Source organism: Mercenaria mercenaria, chromosome 6, assembly GCF_021730395.1.
Source record: "Mercenaria mercenaria strain notata chromosome 6, MADL_Memer_1, whole genome shotgun sequence".
In the NCBI taxonomy this organism is placed as follows: Eukaryota; Metazoa; Mollusca; class Bivalvia; order Venerida; family Veneridae; genus Mercenaria; species Mercenaria mercenaria.
This window is the reverse complement of record NC_069366.1, coordinates 48,314,542-48,331,515: the sequence shown is the minus strand read 5'-3', so window position 1 is coordinate 48,331,515 and position 16,974 is coordinate 48,314,542. Positions and strand designations below refer to the sequence as shown.

Genomic DNA, 16,974 nt, shown 5'->3' with positions numbered 1-16,974 from the left:
AAATTCATTTTTAGCTCTACTGTAAAGAATAGTGTGAGCTATTCTACTCCTTCAAGTCTTCCAGTTGGTTAAAATTTTGTGTGCAAGTTCCTATCTCAGTAACCAGTGCATGTACTGCATCTTTGGGGGGTGCTATATAGGAGTCAGTTTTGTCGTGTCACGATGCGTCAGGTCGCGTCCTGTCACGTTCCGAAATCTATATCTCAGTTATTACTCAATTAATTTGATTCAAACTTAAAATAGATGTTCCACCTTATCACCCACATCATGTGACACAAGGTGCATAACTCTGACACCAATTTTTCACAAATTATGCCCCCTTTTACTTAGAATTTAAGGTTAATTTTGATGCATTTTCACTATATCTCAGTTATTACTAAATGGATTTGATTCAGATTTAAAATAGATGTTCCACCTTATCACCAACATCATGTGACACAAGGTGCATAACTCTGACACTAATTTTTCATGAATTATGCCCCCTTTTACTTAGAATTTAAGGTTAATTTTGATGCATTTTCAGTATATCTCAGTTATTACTAAATGGATTTGATTCAAACTTAAAATAGATGTTCCACCTTATCACCCACATCATGTGACACAAGGTGCATAACTCTGACACCAATTTTTCATGAATTATGCCCCCTTTTACTTAGAATTTAAGGTTAAATTTGATGCATTTTCATTATATCTCAGTTATTATGAAATGCATTTGTTTCAAACTTGAAGTAGTTGTTCCACATCATCACCCACATTATATGACACAAGGTGCATAAATCTTGCACCAATATTTCATGAATTATGCCCCCTTTTTGCTTAGAATTATACTTATATAGTGTTTTGATACACTTTATCTGTACCTCTCTTATTGTTTGATATTTTTTAACACATACTCAAGCTGTTGTGCAATATTCATCTACCATTAGAGTCATTAAACACTCCAGTGACAGTTCTTGACAGATTTAAATGTTTTTGGTACACAGGTGTAACATTATGAAATACAGGTAAAGTTCGACTTTGGCTACAAACAACCAATTTTATATGTAGTTATGGCCCCTTTCCAACTTAAAATTTGTCAGACTCATGGTTGCCGGACAATAACTCGCAAAAAGGTTGACAGATTTAGATAAGTTTTGGTATACATGTGTATCATCATAAAATACAGGTCAGGTTCGATTTAAATTGCACCTTCTTGTGGCCATGTCTTTCTTATGGTTGCCATTCTTCTGTGACAAGACCGTATTGTGGGGGTATTCGTCACTCCTGTGACAGTTCTAGTACAACTTGGAAGATGTTGGTTAATCCAGGGAGCTGTCTTGTGGACAACTCTTTTTAGCTCACATGTCACAAAGTGACAAGGTGAGCTTTTGTGATCGCACAGCGTCCGTCGTCTATGCGTCCGTCCATCAGTCCATGCATAAACTTTTGCTTGTGACCACTCTAAAGGTCACATTTTTCACGGGATCTTTATGACAATTGGTCAGAATGTTCATCTTGATGATATCTAGGTCAAGTTCGAAACTGGGTCACGTGCGGTCCAAAACTAGGTCAGTAGGTCTAAAAATAGAAAAACCTTGTGACCTCTCTAGAGGCCATACTTCTCAATGGATCTTCATGAAAATTAGTCAGAATGTTCACCTTGATAATATCTAGGTCAGGTTTGAAACTGGGTCACGTGCCGTCAAAAACTAGGTCAGTAGGTCAAATAATAAAAAAACCTTGTGACCTCTCTAGAGGCCATATTTTTCATGGGATCTGCATGAAAGTTGGTCTGAATGTTCATCTTGATGATATCTAGGTCAGATTCGAAACTGGGTCACATGCCCTCAAAAACTAGGTCAGTAGGTCTAAAAATAGAAAAACCTTGTGACCTCTCTAGAGGCCATACTTTTCAATGGATCTTCATGAAAATTGGTCAGAATGTTCAACTTGATGATATCTAGTTCAGTTTCGAAACTGGGTCACGTGACATCAAAAACTAGGTCAGTAGGTCAAATAATAAAAAAACTTTGTGACCTCTCTAGAGGCCATATTTTTCATGGGATCTGTATGAAAATTGGTCTGAATGTTCATTTTGATGATATCTAGGTCAAATTCGAAACTGGGTCAACTGCGATCAAAAACTAGGTTTGTAGATCTAAAAATAGAAAAACCTTTCGACCTCTCTAGTGGCCATATTTTTCAATGGATCTTCATGAAAATTGGTCTGAATGTTCCCCTTGATGATATCTAAGTAAAGTTCGAAACTGGGTCATGTGCGGTCAAAAAACTAGGTCATTAGGTCAGATAATAGAAAAATCTTGTGACCTCTCTAGAGGCCATATTTTTCATGAGATCTTCATGAAAATTGATCAGAATTTTTATCTTGATGATATCTAGGTCAAATTCAAAACTGGGTCACATGAGCTCAAAAACTAGGTCACTATGTCAAATAATAGAAAAAACGACGTCATACTCAGTTGAAAACTGGGTCACATGGGGACAGGTGAGCGAATCAGGACCATCATGGTCCTCTTGTTCTAAACATAATTTAGTGTGGCTGTTTGTAGGAAAATTGGGCGACAGTGAATTAGAAATGAGTGTCTGCTGTGGGTCAAGATAATAAAACATCTGATTGGTTGATATTGAGCTTGATTTCAAAATAGACCATTTTGAGACTGGTTTCAAAACTCTGTCTTAAAAGCTGGGAACCAGATCATGACACTTCTTTAGATGTCTGTACAAGATTTTCCCTGGAAAGCAAATTTGAGGGTCAAACAAGTTTTATACCTTCTTGGCAACCAAACTGAAATAATTTTATCATACAGAAAAGATTGTAGTAAAGAAAGAATACTAAAAATGATTTTTGTATCTTTTTTTTCAGGCTTTGGAATTTCTTCGAAGCTGTGGGATTTTCCATTTGGAACTTTGATCAGATGAGGTTGGGAAGGTCAGAGGTCAGCCGAGTTCTGTCCAATCATAGTGCCTATATTTATAACTTTCTAGCCAGTATGACCTTCACCTAGAAATCAGCAAAGAGTTGACCTTGAAACTGGGTCATATGGGCAGCAACGCATTTCTCATGAAATCCAGATCTGTGCTAAGGGGAGTTCATCTGTCTGTATTATGTTGATAAAAAGTAGGACAGTTATTATGTGATGTTAATTATTTTGTGATGTTATGTCAAGTAAAAAAAAATGTTGTTAAAATGAATTGTTAGGAAATAACTTTATAATTCTATGCTTCTGTTTAAGTTATGAATACTAGAATGGCTCTTGTTGTTGTTGTTGTTGTTGTTGTTGTACACAATCTATCATTCCACATTGAAGAAGATATATTTGTTAATGATAAAACAGAAAGTGTATTTTTATTTACCATTTGTTGTAAATTTGTTGTTTTACCTCAGGTACATAAGAAATTAATGAAATTTGATGTTCTAAGTGTTGGAAGTGCTCTACGCTTTGTATTAAGTGTCTTTTGTTTGGAAAAAAGAATAACAGCAAAAAAAGTACTCTGTTTTATACCATCTTGTGAACAAAGCTGTATGTGATTGGAGTAAAAGAAAAATATTATGTGACAGGTTAACAGAATAAGCTTAGCCTCTGGTGTTCAATGTTATAAATCTGAGTTTGGAAACTAGAGAAGTAAATTTTTGCTAGAATACAACTGATGAGATGCCGGTGGTCACCAAACGTACTTTTAGTTTATACCAATTTATTTTAGTGCGACTGTGGTGAAAGCTTCAAGCTTATTTGAACCCCTCTCAAGTCTGCTTCCTGGAATAATCAGTGCTGGTGTCATAATTATGAGAAGGTGTGGTTATGACTACAGAGGGGCTTGAACCAATGACCACCGCTTTCCTGAAAAATCAGTTATATAACCTTGAACACTGATGTATATTTGCATTTTTAAAACAGAAACATTCATACACATTATAAAAAGGTTTTACTGAGAATTATCTTAAGACAGTGTTTTTTTGTAACATTGTTGATTGATCTGGTATAGACGTCATTGACCGATTTTGGAGGAACATTGTTGATTGACTTCACATAGACATTCTTATTTGCTTTACTGTTTTCCAACTGAAAACTTAAAATACATTTCATTTCTAAACACTCACTCTGAGTTTCATACAGAATAAAGTCATGTCCAAAAGTTATCACACATTTTTAGCAGCTCTTTTCTTTAGGCAGGAAAAGAATTTTCTTGCCATTGTGTACCAAATATAGATTTTGCTTTTTCCCGTGCTTTAAAATTGTGATTTTATTTGCTGAATTTCTAGGACAGGTTTATACAATGTATATCTGCACGTATATACATAGATCTGAAGCAGTTGTTTTTATAACAAAATATGTATTATCTAAACATTATATTCTTTTGCATTTAATACAACGTTTAAATGGGGGAGGAACCCGATGGGTTGAGGGGGTTATACAATTCATTTTAAATAGGAATTTCGTAATGTTATGTCCCCGCGTTTTTTGGTTCTTTTTCATATTTAATTTCAAATGCATTTCATGTTACCTACACTATTGTAGTTTTTCGCTGAACATTTTTGTATTTTACTTTCTATCTTTTATTTGGGGAGTTAAAAAGTAATAGGTTAGAAACTGTCTTTATAAAGAAAAAACCTGTACATTTCAGATACTTACAGGTACCAGACAAATACTTCTTTTCCTGTTGAGAATGTGATTTCACACAGTCAGTAAAAATCTGCTTTTTGTCTATATACAGTTACAACACTTGCAAAAATATTTGAACCACACCATGAGAAAACCAACATATTGCGTTTGCGACCAGCATGGATCCAGACCAGCCTGCACATCTGCGCAGTCTGGTCAGGATCCATGCTGTTTGCTTTCAAAGCCTATTGCATTTAGAGAAACCGTTAGCGAAAACATGGATCCTGACCAGACTGCGCAGTATATGCAGGCTGGTCTGGACCCATGCTGGTCGCAAATGCGCTATGTTGGTTTTCTCATGGTGTGGCTCTTTTTGTAATTACCATGTTCTGATTGAAGAGAGTCGGAAAAAAGAAGTCTGAGTGTACATGATAAATTTTAGGTAAAAATGTAAATATGTTGTTATTGTATTTAAGTTATTTATGCATTTTAGTTATTAGTAATTTAGTTACATTTGTAATAACGTACCTTTGCTAGGAAGGTTTTTGACTGATATTTATGTACTTCCATCTACTTTTGTGTATATTAACATATCATATCGGTGCAATATGGCTGTAGTTGTACTGCAGTCATTATTGAGTTATTGACATTTTACACAAGTAAGATACATATAAGTTTACTGCGTGTGACACAATATGCTCGAATGCTTAAGCAGTTGTTAAAAGGCCTTCTTTTTCTGTATAATATTTTAAGTACTAGCAGGTCAGTACTCAGTAGTACTCTTGATGTTTTTTGCCAATTTGACAAATGATGAGATTCAAAAATTTAACCTTTAGCATGCTAGATAATTTGTCGTCTGCTGGAAATGTCGTCTGCTTAAATTGTAAAGTTCATTCAATTTGCTCCAAAATTGGAAGAAATATTGTCAGAGTAGCAAACAGCTTGGAACCTGATCAGACGCCGATTTAATCGGCGTCTGATCTGGTTCCAAGCTGTTTGCAAAGGCTGTTAAATTCGCCTGCAGCAGGCTAAGGGTTAAATCATCATTATCTCCAACAGTGAATTCCTAAACTTGGGGAAAAGGCTCTATAAAATCAAATAGCAAAACATAAAAGCTACATGAAAAAAAATTATTATATGCACTGATTTACTGATCAAAAACAAAAATGATTACTGGTTATAAATTAGTATTTTCAAAAGACTCAAATCAAAAAAGTTGAAAATTTTTAAACCAGAGGCTGAACAAAATTAATGTTTCACTGAGGATTGACAGGTAATTTATTTATTTTTACATTTCTTCAAGTTATAATCTTTCTAACAATGCATATTAAGGGTAACCTGGAAGTCAAAAGTACCTACAAAAGCCAGGGAATGTTAACAAGAATTTTGTTTGAAACATAATCTTGATAGGTATCGTTTATAGTGTAAAATATTAAGTGTACACAAAAGTTAAAAATGTTACATATTCTCAATGCTGTCCCTATGCTTTTTGAGCTGGAAAATCTTGTTTTAGACACGGATGAGATATTTTAAAATTTTACATGAATAATAACTTATGGGAAAGTATTCCCTCCTAGACTTAAAGAACAAGCATCCAAATAACCTGAATCAAACATCAAAGAAAAGCTTTTATTAGTGTCTTGTCAGGAAACTGGTACTGTCTGTCCACTAGTTCCCAGCTAGTAGAGTGAACGAGAAGAGAAAAGTATCCAATGATTCATTTATTGAAACATGTTAAATGTAACAGAGTTAGCAGGAGAATCAATGGAATCTATAAAGCATATTTAGTGTATAATTTTCAACATTGCAGTAAACTTTTATGTTTTTTAGACAAGTATAAATTTACATATTCATATTCATACTAAGTGGTATATTTGTCAGTCGATTTTGTACCTTTTGTAGATTTGTTTATGTAGATTTTAGAATGGTCTTGCTTTCTTCCAATTTTGTTAGTGACTCTGCAGCAGGGAATACTTTAAACAGATTTTTTTATGGATTTAAGTGTAATAAATTTGTGTATTTTGTTGAATCAGCATTCTGCCTGTTCCAAGGCATTTTCATGTTTTATTTTCAATGAGATACTAGTGCTGTGTAATAACTAGTACTGTTTGTTATGAAGTCTTCATTTTTCGTATGTGAAGAACAGTTACTGTTGCACATAGTTTCCTGTAGTTATAACTGTTTCTTAACATCTTGTCATCATCTATGCAAATACGGCTGCTGTTGATTTCAAATTGAAGGCACAGATAAAGATCTTTGCAACGTGCCGCCATGGCCAAGTGGTTAAGGCGGCTGACTTTGTACAATTTGCCTTTCAACTCTGGTGATTCGAGCCGTTCTTGTGTCATGTTTTGAGGAAACACAGTTGCTAATCAGTACATGAAGTATTGTCCAAAGGAACACCTGGCATCCTCCGCCACCGTTAAAGATGGAAAGTCAGTTTATAATCTGATTTATGCCCATGTGACGTAAACCAATCAGTACAAACATAATACAAGATCTGTGCATGATTTTATTTCAAGTTATTTCTTTAATCAGAAAAGTTATCTTGAATTGAGCTGTAAGATAAGAGTGGAAAGTATTTAATTACCCGGTTATCTGCATTGTGTTGACATGTTTACTCCTTTTTTACATAATATGTATTCTAAAATTTTTTTAATATTTTAAACTTGTGAATGATATAGTATATTACATCAGGGGGAAAAATACACTCTTCCAAATGCCAAACAGGTTTGAGCCAAATTTTATAAAAATCAGACTATATATAAAACATAATTCTAGGTATTAGAATTGGTGGTGCCTGCTGACATATTTTTCCCCTGTAAAAATGTTTGTGAAAAAAAAAAATCAGTTAAGGTCATGTTTAAAAAATGCTTTTTGTTATAAGGTACTTATGGATATTTTTTGAGAACTGGTAGAAGCTTTTGATAGGCAAATCAGAATTTGTTTGTTTACTTGTAGTAGAATATTTTCCATATTCTGCTTTTATTCATGAAGTATTTTGCCATTTAGCAGTTTTTGAGAGGGCTTTACAGGTAGAGTTACTGAGACCATTGATAAAATATCAAAATACACAAAAATAATGTTTGAATGTTTGTATCAGATATATGAACTATTAAAATTGATAATTGTGCCCATTATGTACATAACATGCTTTCCTATGCTATGATTTATGTAATATGGTCAAGTGCCGTTTATTTACGCGATTTGTTTTTGTTTTGGACATTTTGATCGGTTGTTATTGTAATTAGTGTGTATGGCCTACAGTTGTAGCTAAGATGTGTATTTTAGGTTTTAGATCTATTTTGTAGTGTATAAATGTGCAGTTAAGATAATGGACCCGTAATGACAATCGGCTGTTTCAGTGCATTCCGTGTCCTCCGTATTCGATTTCGGCATCCTTCGACATTAACAGAAGTTACTTTCACAATAACAGGAGAATGCCAAAATCTCATACGGAAAATACGTAAATGAACGGAAATTGCCGATTGTCATTACGTCCACTACCTTAAAGGCTAGCGGTTATGTGATCTGTTATGCGTGATCTGAAGTTTGAAGTAAATTTGCTTGTTTATTTATTTTTGTTAGTTATTCCGGTCTTTGGTATACATAGAAAATTTCATATTTTTTGGATAGGTGATGTTTCTTTGAATGGCCTGTCACCAGTTGGGTTTTCAAAAATATATTCTTTGGGGAATTGCATTATTCTTTGGGGAATTGCATATCAGTGAATTAGACATACTTATATTGTACTTTTTTCATACTTAATTTATACAAATGTAACTATTTAGTGCAGGTTAAAGAACTGACAATAACATAGTAAAATACATGTAATACTTAACCCTTATCATGCTGGGCACGATTTGCTTCTGCCTTTGTGACCAGTGTAGATCATGATCAGCCTGCACGTCCATGCAGTCTGATCATGATCTGCACTGTTCGCCATTCAGTCAGTATCGTTTTTGGTAAGCACCCCTTTTTACAGTTAATGGTACTGTCCAAATTGAAAGATGGACCAGTTCATTATAGAAATTTAGCAGGGTTAGGGTTAATATTTTTTTTATGAATATTTCTTGAAAGTTGTATCCATTTATTATGATGTTAGATTCATATATAGGGCTGTTTTCTAACTGTAAGTTAAAAAGAGTTAAGATCATGTGACATGGGTAAGGTAGTTTACTTTTTGTGTGCTTTAGCTGACAAAAAAATTTTCGCTTTTTTTTCGTATGTGACAAACCTATCATTACCTCAAGACTTTCTTTGTCAGGTCTTATGGTTATTTACAAAACAGAAGTTAAGAGCATTTATAGTTTATCAGAGTTTTTTTTTATAAATTTTTGAGTTTATCAAAGTTTTTATGAATGTTAAAATACTGTTAAGTCTGTAATACCTTTCCTGAACTACTGGCTCCACAAAAGAACTGTGTTTAGGTACATAATTTTTCTGTCTGATGACTGTTTGGGTCAAGATACAAGGTCGATGACACACACTGTTTTGTGACAGTCGTCAATTCAAATTTGTCTGTGTATATTACGTTTTATCAGACATTCTGATATGAAAAATTCCATGCACATTTCCGTTAAAACATGGAAAACGTCACATTAACATATCATTTGGCGCCGTAGAAGTGCGGAGAAAGAGTGCTACCATATTTGATCTACTTTGTTAAAACACAGTTACGCATTGACGTCACGCCATTTGTATAATTCAGTCGGGCTATGTCCTCGTGATATTATTCAGCAAGGATGTAAACTCGTCATATTGAGTCAAAATGTTAAAGCATTGTTCTGCTATATATTATTTCTTTAAACATTTGCCGCAAAAGGAAAATCTCATTTCTTCCCAGAAGATTGCATATATTTCAGCTCTCTGGAGAGCTATAGATATACTAAGCTGGTGCTGGGCTTCCATCGCTAAGCATAAACATCTTTTTTTTTTACCTCTGTAGACAATAGAGGAAGTGATATGTTATTATGCAAAGCAGACTTATACGTCAGGTTTTTCCCATTTTAAGTTGTCTCGACAAGCCAGTTCATCAATATAAATATGAAAAGGACATGACTTTAAAAAGAAAAATCTGTTTTTCATACGGAACTCTATACATGTTTCATTATATCTTTAATCCCATCTGTATAAAGTGAGGGACTTCAAGCCGAGTTGGCCTGCATGTTTACTGTGTAATGTTGTTGTTGGCTAATTATAAGAGTTTGGTCTTTAGTTCACATTTGATGACCTTGATCTTTGCGTGATTTCCTTGGTATGATACATGTCTTTAAAACATTCCACTTAGTATTTTAATAGTGTTTTACCGTAGCGTAGAGTGAAATAGTTGTTAAGAATTTTTATGTACAAATATTTGGTGAAACGTAAATAGTGTGCAGATTTGCAGGAATATTACCCTGTAAGACATTGTCCTTATTCTCATGTTGCCATGTAAAATTTCAGTCGTGTTAATTTCATACTGCATTTAATCATTGGAACTGTATTGCATAATATTGTAAGTTCTAACTTCTCGGCAATATATGACCATTTTGTGTCGATTCGCCGTAAAACCCAACTCACTCACTCACTCTAGAATATAATTGACTTATGTGAGTGTGTCTTATTATTATGAAGATATTACACTTCAAAAGACACTGGTGATTTACATTATGAAATAAGGTACAGTCGACCTTCGTTGTCTTAAACTCAGTGGGACCGGCTTAACTTTTTCATATTTGGTTGTTTGATCCTATATTATATAGGGATTTTGCTGGGACCGGACGATGAGTTCAAGCGATGTCGGTGTTCTAATTATCTGAGTTGGAGTGGATGGAGTTTGACTGTACTTTATGTATAAGATACTGCTTTGAGCCGTGCCATGAGAAAATCAACATACTGGGTTTGCGACCAGCATGGATCCAGACCAGCCTGCGCATCCGCGCAGTCTGGTCAGGATCCATGCTGTTCGCTTTTAAAGCCTACTGCAATTAGAGAAACCATAAGCGAACAGCATGGATCCTGACCAGACTGCACGGATTTTCTCGTGGCACGGCTCATTTATGTTATTTGATTGGTAATTTCTTGCTACATTGACCTTTCTTTTTGATAAGCTTTTCATTTAACGAAAAAACAGACTACAGGCAGCCCTGTGCTTCGGTGACGTAATACACGCTGATATCATTTTTAGCTCACCTGTCACAAAGTGACAAGGTGAGCTTTTGTGATCGCGCGGTGTCCATCGTCCGTCCGTGCATGCGTGCGTCTGTCCGTAAACTTTTGCTTGTGACCACTCTAGAGCTCACATTTTTGATGGGATCTGTATGAAAGTTGGTCTGAATGTTCATCTTGATGATATCTAGGTCAAGTTCGAGACAGGGTCATGTGCGGACAAAAACTAGGTCAGTAGGTCTAAAAATAGAAAAACCTTGTGACCTCTCTAGAGGCCATACTTGTGAATGGATCTCCATAACAATTGGTCAGAATGTTCACCTTGATGATATCTAGGTCAACTTTGAAACTGGGTCACATGCTTTAAAAAACTAGGTCAGTAGGTCAAATAATATAAAAACCTTGTGACCTCTCTAGAGGCCATACTTTTCATGGGATCTGTATGAAAGTTGGTCTGAATGTTCATCTGATGATATCTAGGTCAAGTTTGAAACTGGATCAACTGCGGTCAAAAACTAGGTCAGTAGGTCTAAAATTTTTAAAATCTTTTGACCTCTCGAGAGGCCATATTTTTCCATGGATCTTCATGAAAATTGATCTGAATGTTCACCTTGATGATATCTAGGTCAGTTTCGAAACTGGGTTACGTGCGGTCAAAAACTAGGCCAGTAGGTATAAAAATAGAAAAACCTTGTGACCTCTCTAGAGGCCATATTTTTCATGAGATCTTCATGAAAATTAGTGAGAATGTTCACCTTGATGATATCTAGGTAAAGTTCAAAACAGGGTCAGTTACCTTTGAAAACTAGGTCAGTAGGTCAAATATTAGAAAAACCTTGTGACCTCTGTAGAGACCATATTTTTCAATGGATCTTCATGAAAATTGGTCAGAATTTTTATCTTGATAATATCTAGGTCAAGTTTAAAACTGGGTCACATTATCTCAAAAACTAGGTCACTATGTCAAATAATGACGTCATACTCAAAACTGGGTCATGTGGGAAGAGGTGAGCGATTCAGGACCATCATGGTCCTCTTGTTGTGTTCATTTTTATGTTGTCCATGTTTAACACTGTAACAGTTGTGATTTCATATGCACCATGGTCACATATGTGAATTATTGTTTTGTATATGCACTGGTAATCTTTGAAAATTGTGCAGTGATGTATGTTAGTCTAGCAATGTCTGTAGTATTGTATAATTGACTCTTACTGGCATTTTCTTGTATGTAAATAATGGGTTTTACTACATAGTACTAATTAAGCCGTCCATTTTAACTTTCTTTGCCTATTTACGCAGAAAGAGAGAATTATTGGGAAGTTTATATTCATTTCTTATTATATTTTATTTCGGACTTATTCTGTTCTAGGTCAATTTTGTAGGGTATTTTTGGATTCTAAGGGTTTTTTATTTACAGGGGTTTGATTTTATGTACCATTTGGCCTACGGTACTTTGAGTGAATGGGGGGAAAATGATGTTGATATATACACAAAAAATTGGATAACTGTAATAGTGTACACCCTAGTCATATCAACAGTCATGTTGTTACAGTGTTTGCGTCTGTTGCCGAGGTAAAAAATTAGTTCAAGGTTATAAGATGGGTTTGTTTACATCTTTATGTAGAAATACCCATAATGTATAGTTACAAACATCTGCTGAAAATTAGCCAAAAAACTTCTGAGTTGCTCACAACATATAAATTTACAAGTTTTAAACTTCAGATACATGTTTTACATGTACATTCTGAATGCGCTTGACTAAATTGTGATGAAATTGCTATGTTCTGAATCTTGACATCTGAAGACACTGAAATGTTAACTGTTAAGGTAGTTCTGCACGTTTGGATCGAACTTTTTCCTACAATGTAGAATTTGATTAAACTCTGATTTTTCAAAACTTCAGAATATACTTAGAAAGTTCAGCAAATAAAAAAGATAGGATTGTGCACTTGATTTTTCGCTAGATTTATCTGAAAAAATTGGACCTCACGCAATTTTTCATCATGGGAGTCTATGGGAAAATCGCAACTTTCATAACATTTTCGCGAATAGAAATTTTTCTACAATGTAGATTTTAATGAAACTTCCCAAAGTCGTAAATAAATATATGGTCTATAATTAGGTGAAATAATATGTATAGGTCCAAGTGCTTATTTTTGAGATATTTGACTGTGATTAAGGTGAACCGCACATTTTAAGCTAATTTTCAGACATTACATTGAATTATTTAACGTGTCAGATGTTTTAATATCATATTTTAACTTTAGAAAGATAGTAACAGTGCCATTGTAATAAATTAAATTGCAAGTTACCATTTATTCATAAATGATTTTCATTTCGGTTTACCGAATCCAGATTTTATTCTACGTTTTCCGGATAAATGACTTCCGGTTTATCAAATGTGCAGAACTACTTTAAATTGTTTTTATTAACTAAGATAAATAATCTTTCTTTGAGTGTACACCAGGTGCCATCTTTCACGACTGACATAACCACAAGTGAAAATGTTGGATAAGGTTGAGGGAAAGATATTTCGTTTTAAATAACATTTTGTCCAATATTTATTCTGTACCATTTAAATATATACATTTGATATTTTCTATGTGAAGTTACCAGGTATATTTAAACATTATATTTCAGTAATTCACTGAAAAACATATTACAGTGAAAGAGTCCATGTGGTTCTCGACTGTTTTCAACGTATAGATCACAGGGAAATCTTGGGTAACTAGAGCATTCAGCTCGTCACCATGGGACCTCAAGCAGTCAGCAGTTTACTGTAAATCAAAATATTTCCCGCTACCCACTGCCCGGATTTCCAGGGGAAAATATCAGATTATTTGATAAAATGAAGCTGAATCATTATTCCATAATGTAATATAATTCTTGACATTTAAATTGCAAGTCATTATAAAGTTGCTCCAAAGAAATTTTTGGCTTGAGAGTTGAAGTATTGAAGATAACTTCGTCTAAAAATTGTGTTATTTTCCCTTCAGTCATGCGGGCAATGAACATCCTATTTTGAGATTAAATGACAAATGTTCTACCAAGGTAGATGTGGCTTATTTTATTATCCAGGAGCTTAAATCATTTCTTTACTTCTACAGCTGAGTATATTTATTCAGATCTGTCATCTCATGTTCTTTTTTTTTTCAATCTACAGCCTGGAAGAGCTTGCTTTTGTTGATTATGCAGTTTTTTTTTAATATTATATAGAACAAAATATATTAAATATTTATTATATTGGACTAGCAGTATGGTAATGGGCATGTCTGTAATTACTACATACATGTATTCGTTTATAATGCATAAATATTTTTGAATAATCTTTTTTGTTTTGTTTTACAGCTGTTAATTTGCTATTTTAAGAGAAAAATTTACATTTCACAAGTAGACTTTTCTAACAATTTTTTTTTATACAGGTTTTCAACTAAATTGTTAAAATATTTATCAGTGTACAGGGCTAACTTCCTTTTTTACCAACTTAATAAAATAAATCTGAAAATGTTTTTTTTTTGTATACTTTGTGATACTGAAGGGTTCTGCTCTAGAAATTGTTCAAGGCAGAGCTCATGTAACAGAATTGTTGTTTGTGAACAGAGAGAAATATAACTATGAGCAAGAAATACAAGATTTTACATCAAGTTTAAAAACATTTTGTATTTTATAGCCAAGGGCAGAGGTACTAGCTATGTAAGTGTACCTTTTGAATCTAGTTTCATTCATATATGGAGGGATCTGTACATTTTCTTCTGTCTTTACAATTTCGCTATTATTTTGTTATTATAGTCTGTATAATATTGAAGCTATAAATAAATATATGAAGTGATATACATAGATACTGCATCTTGTTTTTATGCCCCCGGCATCTACTGATGTGGGAGTCGTATAGTGATTGTCCTGTCCGTCCTTCAGAGGTTAACCAAATGGGACTGTTTCGTCTAGCATCAATACCCCTTACTAGAATGACTTGATACTAATGCAGATGTAACCTGTGACCATTCCTCATCTTCAAACATCACCTGACCTCAGTTTGACCTTGAACTTGACCTCGTTTTGGACTTAGGCTGCTTTGTATCGACAAGGATGCCACTGGGGGCATCAAACGTTTATTGAACACAGCTTTTTGTTATTCACTAAGGTTCCTAGGGAGCATCATGGGGCCAACCTGCCACTTCATTTGTCTATGCATCCTGCTTTCCTTATTTGCCAACTTGTTTTCACACTAACAGAATTGTATCGTAATGAAGTATACTGGATCATAAGGTTGAATCTCCTCAAATTTTTATCCTCCCCCTCTCCCAGCACCCACTTTGAAGCATGTTGTTTGGTTCATGTCTGTCGTTAGACGACTGTTACTTATCATTAATTAGGTCAAAGACAGTGACCTCAAGAGAATGGCTGCACATTAGACCTAATGTTCAGCTAAAAAAAATATAAAGGCGGAGTTGACTGTCGTGCAAGTATAACTACACCCACATACCAAGTAACTTGAGTAACTGACCAATCACACCAAGCCCTGGAAATAAGTAAAACTGTTTTTACCCTGCTCATTCTGCACGATCATTACATGCCTGGTAACAAGTTATTCCTGTCTCAAAGGTGAGTTTAGCTCTTCAATGAAGAAGTTATGATCAGTAGTCTGTGAGTCTGAAGGGATCCTTCATAATAGGTGGGCTCAATTGTGTATCTTCTTTTCGCCTGGTACACTGACTGCCTAATTTGTACTTGTTTAAGTCAGGCTAGTTGTGCCTGCATCAATTTCATATACTAGTAGATGCAGGATATGCCAAATTGCCTGATATAAATATCATGGCTCATTTTGATCCTGATAGCCTGGTGCTGTATGAATCAAGCCCACCTTTTTTTTTCTGTGTGCACAGTACATGGCCTATTATTAAATAATTTTGAAGGTCAGGATCACGGATGTCAAAAGTTCAAGGTTACAATGACCTCGAGACTGTTACATTTTCAGATCAATACTGGTAAATGGAGAATGGATTTTGACCCAAATTTCCTTTGGTATTTCTGTATGTCAGAGGTCAAGGTCACAGTGACTTTGCGACTGAAAATGGTTTATCTATCAAAAGTTGCAAATTGCATATGCTTATAATTATCCATCAAATTTCATAGCATGATCCTGTCTTCTGCCTATAGATGACTACTTCTGTCTAAGGGGATGGAAGGTGAAGGTTATTCCATTCAATAGCCTAGATCTAGGACCATTAACCTTTAGCCTGCTGGTGGCAATTGGTTTTGCCTTTGTGACCAGTGCAGACCAGGCTGATTATGGTCTGCGCTGTTCGCTATTCAGTCAGTAACTTTTCGGTGAACACCCCTTTGAATAATAAATGGTACTGTCCATATTGAATAACCAGTTCATTTTAGAAATTCAGCAGGGTAAAGGTTAAACTTCATATCATGTTAGTCTATGGTCAGTACAGATGACCCCTGTTGATTTTGGTGTCATTAGATAAAACATGAGGATCACAGCAAATACTCCTGATTGAAAAGTACAAACCAATTAAAAAAAAATACAAAACACAAACAAGTTTTAATTTATGATCGTTTACATATGTTGCTTTATTGTCTTTTGTTTTATAGTCGGAAAATAGCATAAAGCTAATCTTATATGTTTGTAAGACCGACTCAAAATAAAGTTTCTTGTATCTTGTATATGTTAACATAATTATGTCAAATAACTATACAACAAATTACTTGTAACACATGTCATAAACAAGCTACATGTTTCAATACTGATGATAAAATATTAAGAAAGTCAGTAGGTCATATTCATGGTCAATGAAATTTAGTTTTACGATTGGTGTGCAAAACTGTGTATGTCATCAGAATTTCAAGGCCGTATCTTAAAAAACAAGAAAGTAGGTCAGTAGGTCAAGGTCACAGTAAAGTGACATCATATTACTTGGGGTCATCAGGTAATTATAATTAAACGGTCTTTGAAATAGGATCAGATGACTTTTTAAGTATTTTTTCTTATATAACTCACATAATAGCTAAGTGACCACAGGGTGGGGCCTCTTTTAACCCCAGGGGCATAATTTGAACAATTTTGGTAGACGACTACTGGACAATGCATCATACCATATATCAAAAGCCTAGGTCATATGGTTTCAGACAAGAAGATTTTTAAAGTTTTTTCCTGTATAAGTCTATATAAAACTTTGAACCCCCAGGGTGGGCCTCTTTTTATCCCAGGGGT

General features: G+C 34.5%; 1 protein-coding gene across 1 annotated transcript in view; it reads left to right on the top strand.

Moving 5' to 3' along the window:
• LOC123548970 (fatty acid 2-hydroxylase-like) overlaps window positions 1-14,590 on the top strand; it is a 51,266-nt gene extending 36,676 nt beyond the window's left edge. Inside the window, exon 6 of the mRNA XM_045336685.2 lies at window positions 2,864-14,590. Coding sequence (XP_045192620.1) covers window positions 2,864-2,919 — 56 coding nt within the window. The 3' untranslated portion in view covers window positions 2,920-14,590. The remainder of the gene's footprint in view (window positions 1-2,863) is intronic.
• The last annotated feature ends 2,384 nt before the right edge of the window (window positions 14,591-16,974 follow it).